We start from the raw sequence: 16,340 nt of genomic DNA on the forward strand, positions 1-16,340 counted from the left end.
ACATTGTTGAGTTTGGTCTGGAGGTACAACCTATACAGAGGCCCAGGCAAATAATCCACCAACCTTCCAAGATTGGCTGAGCACACACCCAAGCCCTTCATGCAGCCAAGATTCCATAGTAATTTACAATTCTCTACAACTGCCTGGGAAACACATGCTTTTATGTCAACCCTTTAGGACATACACACGTCCTCCATGTTGCACAGCCATTCTCCACCTAACAGGACTAAGATGCACCCGTGCTGTTACTTACACTCTTCAGCTCTGTATCTCTCCGGCCTCTGTTTTCATTCTTACATTCCCTTATCTTCCCCTGACTCACTGTCTGTCTTCCCGCAGGCCAAGGTCTGGATCCTCTTTCACAGACACAGCCGCCACTCCACAGACAAGCAGAGGTGCTCTGATACTACTTCAGTCGTGGTTTGGCACAGTATAAAATAACATAACACTTTTTCATCATTTGGGGAATCAAAACATGGCAATTTCACAGAGGGATTCTTTTGAGATCCCTTCCTTTTAAGCAGATATTGGGACAGCTAGGTAGAGGTAATTCCAGCAGTTTCCCTAGGCTGGCACAGTTCAGTGATATTTGACTGCAAGGGATAACACTTTGATTCTCGAGTTCCAAATGCAAAAACTTAACCATTTCCTTTCAGTGTTCTGTTCAAAAAGTAATGCTGAGAAGGAATAATCTGTCTTTTTCCTCATCTCCCTTCAGCATCGTGGGGTCATATTCGACATGGTGGCACATCGGACACCAGCGGCAGCCTTGTGGATCATCGCAAGACAGGTCTGGGCATCTGACAGGAGCAGAAGAAGCCAGTGTGGATGTACTGTGGATCTGCACATCTGTAACCAGCAGCAGTACCCTCAGGCGATGTATGGTGATGTGCACACCTGAAACCAGCAGCGGTGTCTGGTCATTGCAAGGCAGGTCCACACAGATGACTCCAGCAGCATCCAGGGTCAATGTACGGAGGATCCGCACGCCTGAAACCGGCAGCGTGTTGGTGTGCCACAGGCCTACACTTTTCAGAAGCGTGGTGAGGACTGTTGGACAAGCAGCCAGACACATCTGATAGGAGCGCCCGCATCCTGGGGAAGTGTGCATCCAGGCTGCATAACTGACGGATCTGGGAATGGGGGGGGCCTATATACCTAACTCCGGCAGCAGCACCACTCATCTGAGTATGGTCGGTCCACCTATCTGATATGAGTGAGAGGCCTGTGGAACAGAGCATGATGACCCTTCGTGTGGTGTGAGGGTAGATGCGTGTTCTGACGGCAGTGGCAGTATCATTTTTATGGGGTACATTTGGCCTTCCCCTCTGGCAGCAGTGGCACTATTTTGGTAAGAGGCACTACAGGCCTTCCCATATGACACCAGCAGCAGCGGTGTTCTTGGTAAGCCGCGCGACAGCTCTCAGCCAAGGTCCAGCAGCAAGGTGCAAGGTACTTCTAGCAAATAATCAGGCCTATGCAGCAGCATGGTGGACAGGAGTATCACTGGCTTGACAACAGTGGAGGTTAGCCAGTTGTGAGGGGCCTGTGCTGCAAAGACAGTTGGCAATAAGAACATCACTGAACAATATTTACACAACATCGCACCTTCGAGCCTGAATCCTAATGTATGTCTTTAAGGTCACTTCAGGCCCGCTTCCAAGTGCAAATTTGCCTTTTCCCAAAATACAAGCAGCCTTCGAAAATAAGAATGTTGTTTCATCTCAAGTCCATGTCTAGAGGCTGTTTAAAATAAAAGCCCTGTCTGGAAAGCTGAGTCCTGAGGAAGGAAGCATACCCTTTTGCTTTTGGCTTACCCGTCTGTTGGAAGATCAACGGCGTGCCTAATGCAGTGACCACTGTTTGTCCAGCAGGTAATAGAACCTCCACATGAATACTCTGCTCAGGCATCAGGGAAGCCTACTAAGACTGAATGCAGAAGGACCTACATTTCGGTCGGCCATATTGACTCTGGCGTATGTGACACAGAAAATTCAGAGCTACCGTGAAAGGAAATTTCTCTTTAGACATTGATGTGGGAGCAGTGAAAGAAGCATTGGGCCACATTTTAGACATATATTGATTCTGATTAGAAACATAAAACTAGTGCGTAAACTCAGAATTTCAAACTTCCTTGCTTCCTCTTAGGGATGATGATATACATTTCAGAGAATGTAGGGATCTGTTATAGTCTCCCGAGTAACATTTTCCTCAGCATAACAAAAGAATTCGGGGGGCATCACTGTGCTGCTCATCATAACACAGACCTGCTCAAGAAGACCATTGCTGCTGAGGTGAACAGTTGACATAAGTGCCTTATGCATTTGTTTGCACGCCCTTTTTTTGTAGGAGATCAAAATGTGCTTCTTTTGTGTAGCAAAGCACACATGGAATGAGAACCAGCTAATAAGTGGTATGGAATGTAGCAATGGCTCCTGATCTCTGCAGACAGACAGCAGAAAAGAGCAACTTGATGGAATATGATATAATATAATATATGCTGCGTCGGAGCATGTTTCGGCTTTTATGGATAGACTAGAACTTCTTCAGGTTTTTTAGCTCCATATCACTCTCCACTTTTAACAATGGAACAATGTGCATTATTGTCACTGGCATTAGACATGCAGATGGCACAGATGTCTAGATCAGTGTAGTCTTGGGAAATTGTCACAAACACTTTGGTTACTGCAGCTGATTCCCAGCAGCCGAGGTTGGAGAGAAGATGCTTGGTCCTCCTCCTGCATCCTCCATCATGATCATGAGGCATGCCCTGTCTTTGTTGTTGGTGGCTCTCGTCCTCCACGCAGTGAATGGCTGTCCTGTCCTTTGTGTCTGCCAGGAGCGCTCTGTGGACTGCAGCAATCAGCGTCTCTTCTCCGTCCCACCAGATCTCCTCCTGGACACCCGCAATCTAAGTCTCGCTCACAACAGAATTGCCAACATCCCACATGGTTACTTGTCCTGCCATGTGGAGCTTCAGGTCCTGGACCTACGGAACAATTCCCTCTCTGAGCTGCCTGAAGGCCTCTTTGTCAATGCCCGCCGGCTTGCACACCTAGACCTGAGCCACAACAACCTCAGCCACCTGCCTGCCGGAATTTTCCAGATGGCTTACAGCCTGGTGCGGGTGAACCTCAGCCACAACCCAGGACTGAGGCTGGTCCATCCTCTGGCGTTCCGGGGCCTGTCTCAGCTCCGCCACCTGGACCTGAGCTTTGGGAGCTTGTCATTTCTGGGGCTGGAGGCACTCGAAGACTTGTCGGGGCTGGTGATTCTGCAGCTGGGCGGGAACCCCTGGGTGTGCGGCTGCACAATGGAACCTCTGCTGAAGTGGCTGCGGGCTAACATCCAGCGATGTGTCGCAGGTAAGTAGATTCCTAACTGCCATGCATGTGTGTGCGCCTGGAACACTGCATCTCTTAATGTGTGATTCTACTTGGTGTTGTTTGGTTATTTACCCACCCATTGATTCCCTATGACCATGCTAATCCCTATGGCCATTCCCAACCCACTTCCTGCACCCCTCCCTGCCCAAAACACACCCTATTGGGATCTCTTTGAGCTATTTTTATCAAACCTTAAAACCATAATAATGTGCACTGAAAGTGCATGCCAGGGTTTTTTCAAAGCAGTCTTCTGAGAGCTAATGGTGTAAGTGGTGCTACTAGTGTAATAATGCCTTTAGCCACTTCATTTGCAAGCAGTAAGTGTGCCTTTCCCTGAAGTCCTGTTATAAACAGGCATTAGCAATGCCAACAGTTTCTGCTTGTGTATAGGTATTAGATGGGCATGTGTCAGGCACAGCTATCATATGCCCAGGTGCGTGCACCATTTCCAAGCCGATACCATTAATGGCCAGTTAGTACCATTACTGCAATGCCTGGCAAATACCTTTCCCATAGCTACACAAAAGCCCAAACTGTTGGCATTGCTAATGCTAGTTTAATGAATGCTCTCTGTACTCTCATTGGGCGGCCATTTTAAATTTAATGCAAATTGCATGCAGGGGATACCAACTTTAGCACGTACGTGCTGTTGGGTCCACCGCATGCGATTTTCATCATTTGCAAGCTGGAATGTAATTACAAAGAGTAAAACAAGGTGAGATCTTCTTGTTTAGGCTGTTTTGCACAAAATAACAGCCACCTGCAAATTACACTTTGATGGCAGTGTGATTTAATGGATTTCTATGGAATCCATCTGCTAATTAACAGGTGCAAATGTGAGGTGGTTGGCATAGGAATCCATTGGGTGCACACCTGCATGAAAATCTCATACAGCGTAAAACCTGGTGCTCTTCCAAGGGAGGAGGGAAGCAAAGCGGAGATGCAAACTGCACAATGTGGACCTCATATGCATCGGAGGGTCACGAAAATGAGCTGGAGCGCAAAACGGAAACGTGAAAGCAACATGTCTTGTTTTTATGCTTTCATTTTCCACGCCGCTCTTTCGAAAATGACCCCCAGTGTGTTCTCAGGGTATTATTCATTACAATGTTATATGAATCCACATTATTTTCACTGAAATGTTTGCAGCAGTAAATGATTATCCTTATATTGAGTCTTCTCCGTTTATTCGCTCACTCTCTCTCCCTTTCCATCTATATTTATCTTTATACATAATGATAAACCTTCATTGACATATATTTTTGAAACTTGAATCTATCTTCACACAGTCATGTCAGTTTTGAAATCACTGGTAAACCGCTTTATAATTCAGGCGAGCATGTATGTTTTGTGCTGAATGCATGTTTTCAGCTGCTCCTACTTCTGTGAACAATAGGGTGATAAATGGCGGCCCGGGAGGAGAACAATTTCATCTTTTTATGCCCAAAAAGGAGAATCTCTGTGTAGCGGTTTCCCTTATGTTTAGCTCTGAGGCCATTAGTGCATGCGGCTTCTCCCTGTGTTAACTGAAGGTGTGGATAGAGCAGTCACTGTCCCGGGGGGCTAGGTGTCCTCAGGAAACGTCTCCTAAGAGCTGGTTGGTGGTGCTTCATGCGTGCGGTTTCACTCAGTAAGGACAACCTTCTGACTTTCCATAGTGCACACAAGGCCGAAATGGAGAACCGATTAAGGCACCTTTGTTTCAGAGTTTATTGTAACATAAGGCCCTCCCTTTCTCCCTTCTAAGCATCGAACCTCTTTGTGACCTCTGCGCCCTGATACCCTTGGGTCTGGTGCGCAATATAAATAAATAAACAAACTAACAAACACACAGACGTACACACACCCACACTCACCCCTCCCCAGTCTTGCTAGGCAAATTTGATAGGTGCTTCTTCATCTAGTAATGCCTTTGTGAGGCAAGATGATCCTCAACACATTCTCCCTTTTAAGGAGAGCCAATGAAACTTGCTGAGGACTCCCACGATTATGTCATAGTTTCCGAAACCCATGTTATGTTCTCGCGCAGGCATTGGCAGCACAGGGAACGGAATTGTAGCCGAGGTTTAGAACCCCGAATATACAGTGGCCCTTAATTCCTAAAGGCTGCTGGGCACAGGAGGCAGACTCATCTTGCAGTCCCATCCTCTGCAGGTAAGCCCCCTGACTCACAGAAATGATATGCGCACAGTGATGTCTGGGACTTGAAGCCAGATCCCTCTTGCATAGCTAACACATCCAACATCTAGTTAGCTACTGGTCCCCACTTTGACTCCCATGATCCCTCACCAGTGACTGTGCTGGCTGGGGCTGATTGCAGTTGTACCCAGAATATCTGGAGAGCCAAAGGTTGCAGCCCCCTGTCATAGGAGGAGACCTAGAGTCAGGCGTTCAGCCATCTGGAAGCTTGGTGCACCAGGCAGGTGATGGGCCTTAAAACTCCACTCACCGGTAAGCCGATTGCACTATGTAAGTGACGCACTTTAAAACTCCACTCACCGGTTAGCCGGTTGCATGATGCAAGTGACACATTTAAAACTCCACTCACCGGTAATCCGGTTGCACGATGCAAGTGATTGGCCTTAAAACTCCATTTACTGGCAATTCCTATTTTCCATTCCTACACTACAGCAGGGCAATGGGAAGAGTGGCGGTGGGAGCTTACTAAGGGGTGCGCCCCAGGGATCGACTTCCACTGCTGCGGCCTGGCAATCCCAACATTTTGTGTGTGGACAACACTGCTTGTGCAAAGGAGTTTTCGGTAAGATGTTCATGTTTATGATAACTCTTTCTGACTTGTGTCAACCCCAAAACGTTTTGCTTGGACTTGCTAATTATTTTAGCTTGTCCCTAGGTGAGTGGGAATCTTTTACCCCACTCATCCTGTCGTTTACTCTTTTTATGGGTGACCTTTTTAAGTCTCTCCATTGTGTGTGCTTGGATTTATAGTTCTCTATCATTTTTGGGCTTAGGCTGCGTTGCCCCTTTGGGCTTCCCTGTTAATTTCTCTTTAATGTGCTTGGGTAAACTGTTGTTCCCAAGGGGTAAAGAGGGATGTTCATCCCCTTTACATTTTATATAGTGAGCCAGCACATCCCACCTTATGTGAAGTGCCTGGGGGAAACAATGCATCCCCTTTCTTACTTACCTGGTCACATTTTTATTACAATTGCAAGTTTACTTTAACGGCTGGTGGCAGTGTAACTACTTTTATGAGTTTTCGTCATTATTACTCATAGGCTGTTAAATCAGCCTCGGAAATGCACAGATGAGCCACCATTCTACTCCTTCTTTTTTTTACCATTTCTCACATGTTTCTTGTTTCAGAGGTCTTCCCCTACCATTCTAGTTGGGAACAACCTCAGTTGAAGTTTTGTCTTTGGCAGAAATCCTTTATGTTCCCCGTCTAGCACCAGAGTGTCTGAGAATGCCGGAAGCGAGGGAGGAGTCGAAAACTCTGCAGCCCTTTGTCTTTCACTTTGCCTGAAAGTAACCAGTTCTGTAAACTGCAGGGAGAGTTCGCAGAAGTTGTGCTGTAGTTCCTGTTAAATAGTCTGATCCTGGAAGCTGCGGACAAGTCGACTACTGTAGCTGATTCCAAAGAGGAAGATGATGAAAAGACATCTGTAGTGATTTCCAGCGACTGGAGAGCTTGCTGTGTAACCGGAGCCTGATGCAACCCTTCCATCCAACAGACCTGCAACCACTACTACCCAGAGGCTGGTGAGATCCATTAGTCTCAAGACCTGCATTTAGAGCTATCCCATGACGAGCTGCGACCGTGCTGGGCTGCAAACCGCCAATACCCTGGGACCTCGATCCTGGGTGTGGTGCATAGGCTTCTGAAGTCCGAATCCAGCTGAAACCTTAGAGGACTCCTGCTGGACCTCCAGAGACATGATTTGAATCTGTGAAGTCTCCTCACTAGAGTGCAGGACTGGGAGACAGAAGAAAACTCGACCAACAATATTCGTTCTTCATCTGGCTTCTTAAAAAGGGTGCAAAATCAACAGATCTCCAGGTATCCATGAAGAAACCTTTTCTGGAAGTCTCCTCTGACAACTGCTGCTGCAAGTTCCCATCCAGTGTGCAGACCAAGAACCCAGGGACCGGGTCCTGTGCTGCTGCACCCTGAAGGCATCCCCTCAGAACATCTCTTTTCTCCTAAGGTACTGTGTTGACTTGGGTGATACCTTAAGGCTTGTGTGAATCCTTTGAGGCTGAGTGGGTGATTCATGTGGTTGGGAGTTTACCCATACAACTTCTATCAAGCCCTTAAATACTTTTAGCTAATTCTAAAGTGAATACTTACTTGTTTAAAAAGATCTCCTTTGGAACTCTGACCTTCCTGCAACTGAACCCCACTCTGACCTGCATACAGCTGGCTCCTAGACAACTAGGGTCCCTCTTCTGCCTGTGGGAGAACTCATGCAGACAAGGGAAGGATTTAATAAGATAAGGATTCTGTCTTGAAAGTACAGCAAGTGTAAAAGTACTTACTCGCTAAAGAAGTTAGTGTGGCAACTATATCTCTGTGAAAGAAGAAGTTACAAAGTGTCCTTAAGTGTCCGAAAGCAGCCGAGGACAATCGGAGCGGCTTATCAGGGCCAAACCTACTTCGTTTCTGAGGAGAAAGCTTCCCTATATTCTCTCTAAGTCACAAGAAAATGGTTTAGCACAATAGAAGTGACTTGACTTAACTACATTTTTTTTGGAAAAGAATATTAGTTCAAGGGAACCGTTGACAATCAAACACACAAATAGGATCATTATTATTTCTTTTTCTCCTGATGAGCCATTGCAACAGGCAATGGGGAAACACGTGTTGAGAAAATAAATACAATTTGAATCTGGAATATGAGCCTAACGTTATAATTTGTTGAGTGTGAAAACAATGAAAACAAACACAATTTGACTCTGGAATAAAAAAGGTCAAAGTTGTAATTTGATCAGTGTGATAACAACACTATGCTAATAAATTTGATTTAAATCACCCAACATTAATTTTTCATTAATCATTTAAGGAGTTGGCGCATTGAAGAGACAATTTTTGCATACAAACCAATTAATGCATTCAGCTTGTGTAGTAGCCACACAAATCTATGGGAAACACTCATGCTGACAACTTCGCATTTTTCATAATAGGAAAAACCAACCTTAATTTTATAAAATTGATGTCGCCAAGGTTGAGCTTAGTTTGGCTACAAATACAATTTCCTTAAGTTTATACTTACATTTGCATTCTGCTCCTCTAAAAAGAATGTATGTTATGTTGCTTACTTTGAATGGTGTTTCCCCCTTCTGAAAAGTAATGTGTTGTTACTGTTTTATTTTTCTGAACTGAATGAGTGTAAAAGCTTACCAATATGGTTTTAACTATCTTGAAATACATTGTGTCTTTCTGAAAGTGTACCATTGGGTTTTTGCTTTCCCTGGTCTGCTTTTACAGATCTAAAACAGTCTTAGAATTTATACTTCTCTTTAAGTAGCTGAATGCCCCTTTAAAATGTATACAAGTCATTTCACTGTAACAAGTGTCAGTGCAAGCCACTACTAGTCAAACAGTGGAACTGTCATATTAATGTAACATTTGTCGGTGTGAGCCATTACTATTTAAGTAGTCACTTGAAAAGTAATAAGTATTGCAACTGTTTTATTATTTTTAACTGAATGAGTGGAAAAGCTTACCAAGAGTTTTTAACTACCTTGAATAGCAGATTGTCATTCTTAAAGTGTACCATTGGGTTTTGTTTTCCCTGACCTGCTAAGTGCAGTTCTAAAACAGTCTTGAAGTTAATACTTGTTAATACTTGTCTTTGAGTTGCTTGTAGCCCCTCTTAAAGGTATGTGGGTCTCTACTTACCTTGAATAGCTGCTGCTCTTTTAAAACCTGTAACACAGGGTTGTACTTTTCCTGAATTGCTTAGTGCATTCTTAAATAGTTATTGAGTGTTCATACTTATCATTGAGTAGCTTCAGCCACTCCAGAAAGTCCAGGAGCTGTTTTACAAGCTCTGAACTGTTTTTAAAAAGTAATGTTGCAAGGTGTATACTTGTAACAGGGTTGGTCTATTAAGTGATTTCTGTAAGTGAGTGTCACTGCGTAACTGACATGGTCTACTACGCTGAATTACTGTTCGTATTATAAAAGAATATCTAACCTGGTTTTATTCTCGAAGAATAGTATATTGCTATCATCAATGTAAAACTATTAGGTTTGACTCGCCTTGACTTGCTTTTTGCTCCTTTAAGTAAGGTTATACCTTGGTTTGTATAACACAGGTATTGAGTTGGTTTCTTTATAATTGTGTTTATATGATATGTAATAGTACTTACTTAGCCAAGACTTATCTTGGCCTACTTGTATTTAAATAAATCCTTTATTTTTACAATACATAAGGCCTCATTACGAGGCTTGCGCTGACGGAATGAAGGGGGTCGGTACGGGACCGGCCCCCTTCATTCCGTCAGGGCTGATTATGAGGTTCCCTTCGTGGGACCCGGATCAGACGTCTGGTAAAACCAGACATCTTTTCCGGGTCCTGCGAAGTGAAGAGGGAGGTAACAACGGGACACATGTAATGTGCCCGTTGTTACCTCCCTCCACATTCCCATTGAGCCCTATGGGGGCTCAAATGGGAATGGGGAATGGTTCCTGCCAGGAGGACTTACCGGGTCCTCCTATGTCGGAATGACCTGCTAAGTCCCCATTGAAGGAACCCGGTAAACGAGCCCGGTTTGGAGGCAGCCATGGAGCTAATAGCTCCATGGCTGACTCCAAACTCGTAACGAGAGCCATAGTGTTTCAGTGTTTCTTTGGACCATATGTATGCTACAATTTCATTGTATCAAGCTACAACCCTCACTCCCTCCTAAAATATGCCTGGCTGCTCTGCCCATGCTACCCACATTTCAGGTGGTACAGCCTTAAACTAAGAGTTGAGTTTTTGTACTGCCTCCGATATGGTTTTATGAAGCCCTTAGTTGGCCTTTAGAAAAACTGTCCCTAACAGAAGGTAATTTGAGATTTAACCCACACTCGCAATTAATTTATTTTTAAGTCATTTTTTTTCCTTGTGTGCACAAGTGGGACCTGCCAATGGCACACAGGTTTTGTGAATCAGGACACAGTGAATTATTATAATCCAGGTGCAAATTCGCACTGCATCCAACTACACCCTTTTTATACTTAACAGGTATTTATCTCACTTGGTAAAGCATAAAAATTAGATTTCCCTCAATTGCTCTGTTTTGAAGTATTGCAGAAAAATGGAGAATAAAATGAGAAGGCTATAATATATCATGGTTAAAACAAAGAAAAATAAACCAGTTCTTATTCACATGAAAAGATAAAATGGAACGAAAACCTACGCGATTTCCTTACAAATGAACCCCCAAAACATTTCAACAAAAATAAGTCAACCCATGATCTCTTCACAAGAAAAATAATAAATTAACACCAGGAAACATTGATATAAAATCCAATTGATATAATATCCAATCAAAAAAATATTAAAAGGTCAAATAATTGCGGAAACCCACAGATAGCCAATGCACAATATGAATATTTTGTTTTCAGTAAAAAAAGAAAGCACTGCAACAGGGAACTGTGGGAATATGATTGCAATACATACACAAAATAACAAAAACAGAATACATTATAATTCATTCTACATAGAATATTTCATGACACTTTATAAAAACAAGTAGTTTGTTGGTTTGTGCGCCATATTTGAGATCATTTGAGATGTTTTTTGTAACATTTGATAACAAAGCAATGGCATTATTTCTTATAACATATAGAGTGTAAAATAGTTTTCTAACGTAGTTCTTTAAGTGTTCAAGATTTCAAATTACTTTCTGTAGAGTTCAATATTTTGAAAAGGCTACTACTGAAGCATATTGGCCCAGGGTTGCCTTGAAAGGTATGTTATGTTATTTGAGTAGGCTTTTATACTGCACCACATCACCACACTAGTAGCATCGGGGATCCCTAGGCTTTTCCACGGAGTGCCTCATCCAGGGGAATCCAGGTCTTATCTGCTTGAGGAAAGAAAATAAGCAAGGGGAAGATAAGAAGATTTTGGGGCGCAGGGAATACATGCTAAAAACACAGGGAGGGCTGGATGGGTGAAGCGGGGGAAGAATGTTTGTGATGGCACGTGTGCATGTCAGGTCTGTTAGATGGACCATACTTCCGTAAAAGAGAGAACGAGGCAATGCCCTAAATTGTTTGGCTAATTCCATCGGTTTCCAAGGCGGATTTGGAAAATTGTAAGTTAGTACACAATGTTATGTTAGATGCATGAGGGGCTCGAGTGTGCTTGGGCAATCCTCAAAGTGTGGTGGTTTATTTGCCCGGGCATCTCTATACGTTGTACCCCAGCGCAAACTCCAGAATGTTAAGTCTATGACTGTAAAGCCTAAGCCAAGAGCGTCCTTGTCAAGGATAGGCTGCATATGAAGATTAATGTTATGAATAGAATGTAAGGGGATGGAGTGATCAAACGAGGAAAGCAAAATTGAAAAAGCCTAGTAGCTTGATGCGAAGAAGGGACGTTATTAAGAGGGTTCTGTCTCATGTCATGATAGACTTTATTTTAGCTCATGGTGAGACTGGGTGCTGCCTTACGTGGCCATAGGCTATGAAAATATAAAGTCTCGGGAGGAAAGCTTAGGGGCAACGTGCTCGCCTCAGAAGCAAGATGACGCAGAGCAACACAGGTTCGATCCCCGGGTCCACGCTTAGAAACCTCTGGGTATTAAGCGCGTTATAAATAACCTATCATATCATATGCAGCCATTTATAGTGAACTCCCTCTACATGTGATCTTCGGACTGTGTGAAAGGCAGGTGTGGATGTGCAACAGAAAAGGGTAGGCAGGGAGAGAAGGGTCAGACTTCTGCCCTTCTGTATGCAGTGACAGCCCGCCACTTCTTTGAGTGTGAAGCCTTCTAATGATGTGACTAGGTCTTTGGTTCAATGGTGGTCAGGCTTTTAAGCTTTGCACAACACCCTGCTGCCATTGTGAGCCTGAGTGTGTTCAAACCATGCAAAAGGGGGTAGAAGAGCAAATGCCCTTCTACTTCGTCTCTCTCTCGGTCCTGAACAGCTACATGCTGCCAGGTTCCTCTTCTTCCTCGTCTTGGTATTTGCATGGAGCACTTTCTTCCAATCAGGATGGTCTGAGCCTCCCCTTTGTGGCAACAGTCTAAATACATTGCTTTATACATCTCCATGATACATTTTCAAAAAGCCTGCCTTTTTTGCCCTGTACTTTCCTTTCCCCTACTCTTAACACATCTGCTACAGATGTAGTTGGCAACCCTAAATCTGCCAGTTCTTAAAATAATGTAGCTCTTTGAACCCTAAACGTTTGGCAACTCAAAATGTGATGCTGTATTATTTCATGTTCTCCACTGTATCACAATCACTGTCCGCATGATACCCAATCTTTTGTAATATTCTGTTTAGTCTCGTATGTCATACTCACAGTCTGCTTAATAGCATGTCTTGCTTCCAGAGACGTCATTTTAACAAAATGCCTGGGGTAGCGGAAGTGTCATCACATGACCCTTGACCTCCAATGCCATCACAGGTAGTGATGTCATTTGACCTCACCCGAAGTGACATCACATGAAGTGATGGAACACGACCTTTCACCCCATGACAAAACAGGAAGTGGCATCACATAGCATTGTTTCTGAGTTCACTATGAAAAATAGGGTTACGATATCACTGTAAAGTGATATACATTTCATACAAAAATGAATCACCATATGTATCGTTAATATCAGTGTGTATAGGCCCATATTACCAAATCACTGTGAATGCAAGCAGACGTCCAAGGCCAAACGATAACGATACGTTATTATATAGCACTTACGCTTAAGCGCTTCATATAGAACAAATATACATACAATATCACCCAACCTGTGTTTGTACTCATTTATCAACCTCAGCAGGGAGAAAGGCTGCGTTGACTTTGCTCGGAGTAGAACCTGCAACCTGCAGATCACACACAGATTGCAGCAGCCAGTGCTCAACGCACTGAACTATCTAATCTGCTATAGCCTTCAGAAAACCTGCCACTCCAGAAACAGAGTCACATGGTGCTGGCAACAGCCCATGAGCCTCAATGTAAAAAAAATGTTGTTTTTTTTTAATTGATTTTTTTCTTTTTAGAGGTAGCAAGGGAGACCACAGGGGTAGCAAGGGAGACCACAGGGGTCGCAGTTGCGACCCCTGGTGACCCCTAAATGACGTCCATGTTTGCTTCATGAGCAGGCTGCGGTTCCACTCCAGTTTATCTAAAACTAGTGGTTGAATTGTATGATAGTCTTCAGTTGTTACTATCTGCCCATTGTTCCTGCCACTACTTCAAATGTTCTTTCTAATGATAAGTTTAATTTTTGGGAGGACATAGAGGCACTTTTAAATAAGGGTGGGTATGAACTGTGGCTCCTCTGGAAGCAAAAAGGCCTTGGTTGAGGCCTGCTAGAAATGCTCTGGGATTGGTTATAGTCAGTGGTCGAAGTGTACGAAAAGAAGTAGTGTCGCTAGGTCTGGAAAAGATCTGGGAGTACCCTAAAGTCGGGACTGTCGGGACTCGGGGCTAGCTAGCCTTTTGGTTGTAGCCCCTGAGCTTCTATACGGGGCTACAACCAAGGACCGGGGGCTATAGCTCCCTCAGATTCCCCCTAGCAACCCCACTGAGTGTAACTATCTTAAATGCTGGCCTGCCCCAGCTCCCTACCAACCCCATGGGCAAGAACCCTCCCACGTGCAATACAAATGCCATGCCAGGGTCCCGCCTTTCCTTCATTCCACCCCTCCACTGTGTGAAGGCTGAAAGAAACATAATGAAGGAAAATGCATTTTAAACGACCCCCAATACCTTTATTCATTGTCCCTCACAGCATGCAGCCTTACGCGCCCTCCCCTTTCTAATCACCCACCATTTGCACCTCTTAAGGGCCATGGTAAAGATTAAAGCAACCCCATTAACTGCATGAACAGCTGTGCCTGCTGTATTTTCGCGTTATGTTGCTCGAATGCAAAAGAAAAAATCTGATTACTGCGGGAGCAGTGCTATGATGGTGCTTGGGAATGGGATTTATCCCAAGCAGGCCACTGAAAAAATAACAACAGTCCAGAATGTATGCGATAGCTCACTGTGATGCGAGGTTGGAGTTGATCCACCAAGTATCAGGTTCAAATCCCCAGTGAAGCAAATACAAAACACAAACGTCGTACCTCTGGCAGCATGACCCCCAACGCAGTGCACTAACGTGGAAGCTTCAACTACTTCCTATACATTTATTTTAAAATGAAACCATTCTGGAACAGTTTCTTTTTAAAATACAAGTATAGGAATGGTAACACTAAATTAAGAAAAAGTAGAGGAGCACTGTTCCTGCTCACTTCGACCACTGATTGTAGTGGTGTGAGAGGCAGGATTCCTCTTGGGCTGGGCTGTTCTGGGAGTTAATCTGCATAACTCAGCTTGCTCTCCTTTTTTTACTTGATCTATAGTTACTGTGGGCTTCATCACGAGTTGGGCGGTAACGCCAGCGCTATTACTGCTGGTGCTATTAGCCCTACCGCCAAACCTCCCGGTGCTATTAGTGATGGATCACGGGTTTGGCGGAACGGTTAGTGCCCATTCCCCATTGGGCCCATTCGGGAATTCCTCATTCCCCATTGGGCCCAATGGGGAAAATGTGCAGTATTACTGTTGGCGGATTTCCCGCCAGCGGTAATAGCACCGAAAATCAGCAAATTTGCCGCTGGGCTTCTACTGATGTCATGAACCACAGATTATGTGAAGGAACAGCCCCCTAAACAGCACGCACCATTTTAAATGCACTTTGTATATGCAGTGTGAACGGATCTTTTTCTTTTTTATTGTGATTTAGTTTACAACAAACTTTTTACACACTAACAAATCCATCGTTAAAACTCCAAAAAAATCAAAACATTTCCCATCAAACTATACATCTTAAAACACAGTATTTATGCATCTTTTCATTTTCATTGTACAACAATTCCTCCATTTTACTATTTTATCTTCTTACAATGTTGAATCAAAATGCTTTCATCTTAATGTGTACACATACACTAACAGGGTAATTCATAGAAATTCGCACAAAAATGGCGCACGTGGCTGGCGCACAGTGTCCCAGTGCGATACACTGCACCAGCCGAGTGTGAAAAAATCCTTTTCATCGCACAGCGTACTCATGGATTCTAGGCTCCGAAAGCAGCCGTGGCTCAGAGTGGCGCAGCGACCCTGCAGCAGCGCCAGTTACGCCCCCAAGAACGCCCTCGCGCAAGGAAAAGCCTTCAAAGTCCCCAAATCATCGCAAAGGGCTGCGCTAACCCTGGACCAGTTCACAGGGCTGGCAAACAGCAAACGCCAAGCGTGGAACGTGTATTTCAGTGGTTTGCGGGAAGTTCCACACGCGATTGTCCTGTGTACATGTGCATCAGGGGTGCGTGGGAAGTAACACACGCAAAAGCAGCAGGGTATGTGTATTTCAGGGATGCACGGGAAGTATCACACGCAAAAGCAGCAGGGTACGTGTATTCCAGGGGTGTACGGGAAGTATCACACGCAAAAGCAGCAGGGTACGTGTATTTCAGGAGTGCGCGGGAAGTATCACACGCAAAATCAGCAGGGTACGTGTATTACAGGGGTGCGTGGGAAGTATCACACGCGATTCCATCAGGGTACGTGTATTCCAGGGGTGCGCGGGAAGTATCACACGCAAAAGCAGCAGGGTACATGTATTTCAGGGGTGCGCAGGAAGTATCACACGCGATTCCACCAGGCCCCCACTCATGTCTCCCTGCACCCCCACCCCCAGCCACCAGGGGCAGCCTCCACCAGGCCCCCACCCATGTCTCCCATCACCCCCACCCCCCGGCAGTGCAGGGCCAGCCTCCACCAG

General features: G+C 44.6%; 1 protein-coding gene across 1 annotated transcript in view; it reads left to right on the forward strand.

The window, feature by feature from the left end:
• The window catches only part of LRRC55 (leucine rich repeat containing 55), a 93,622-nt gene that overhangs the window by 16,830 nt on the left and 60,452 nt on the right, over window positions 1-16,340 (forward strand). Inside the window, exon 2 of the mRNA XM_069628910.1 lies at window positions 719-3,365. Coding sequence (XP_069485011.1) covers window positions 2,723-3,365 — 643 coding nt within the window. The 5' untranslated portion in view covers window positions 719-2,722. The remainder of the gene's footprint in view (window positions 1-718; window positions 3,366-16,340) is intronic.

This window comes from Ambystoma mexicanum, chromosome 12 (genome assembly GCF_040938575.1).
Source record: "Ambystoma mexicanum isolate Mex_15411 chromosome 12, UKY_AmexF1_1, whole genome shotgun sequence".
In the NCBI taxonomy this organism is placed as follows: Eukaryota; Metazoa; Chordata; class Amphibia; order Caudata; family Ambystomatidae; genus Ambystoma; species Ambystoma mexicanum.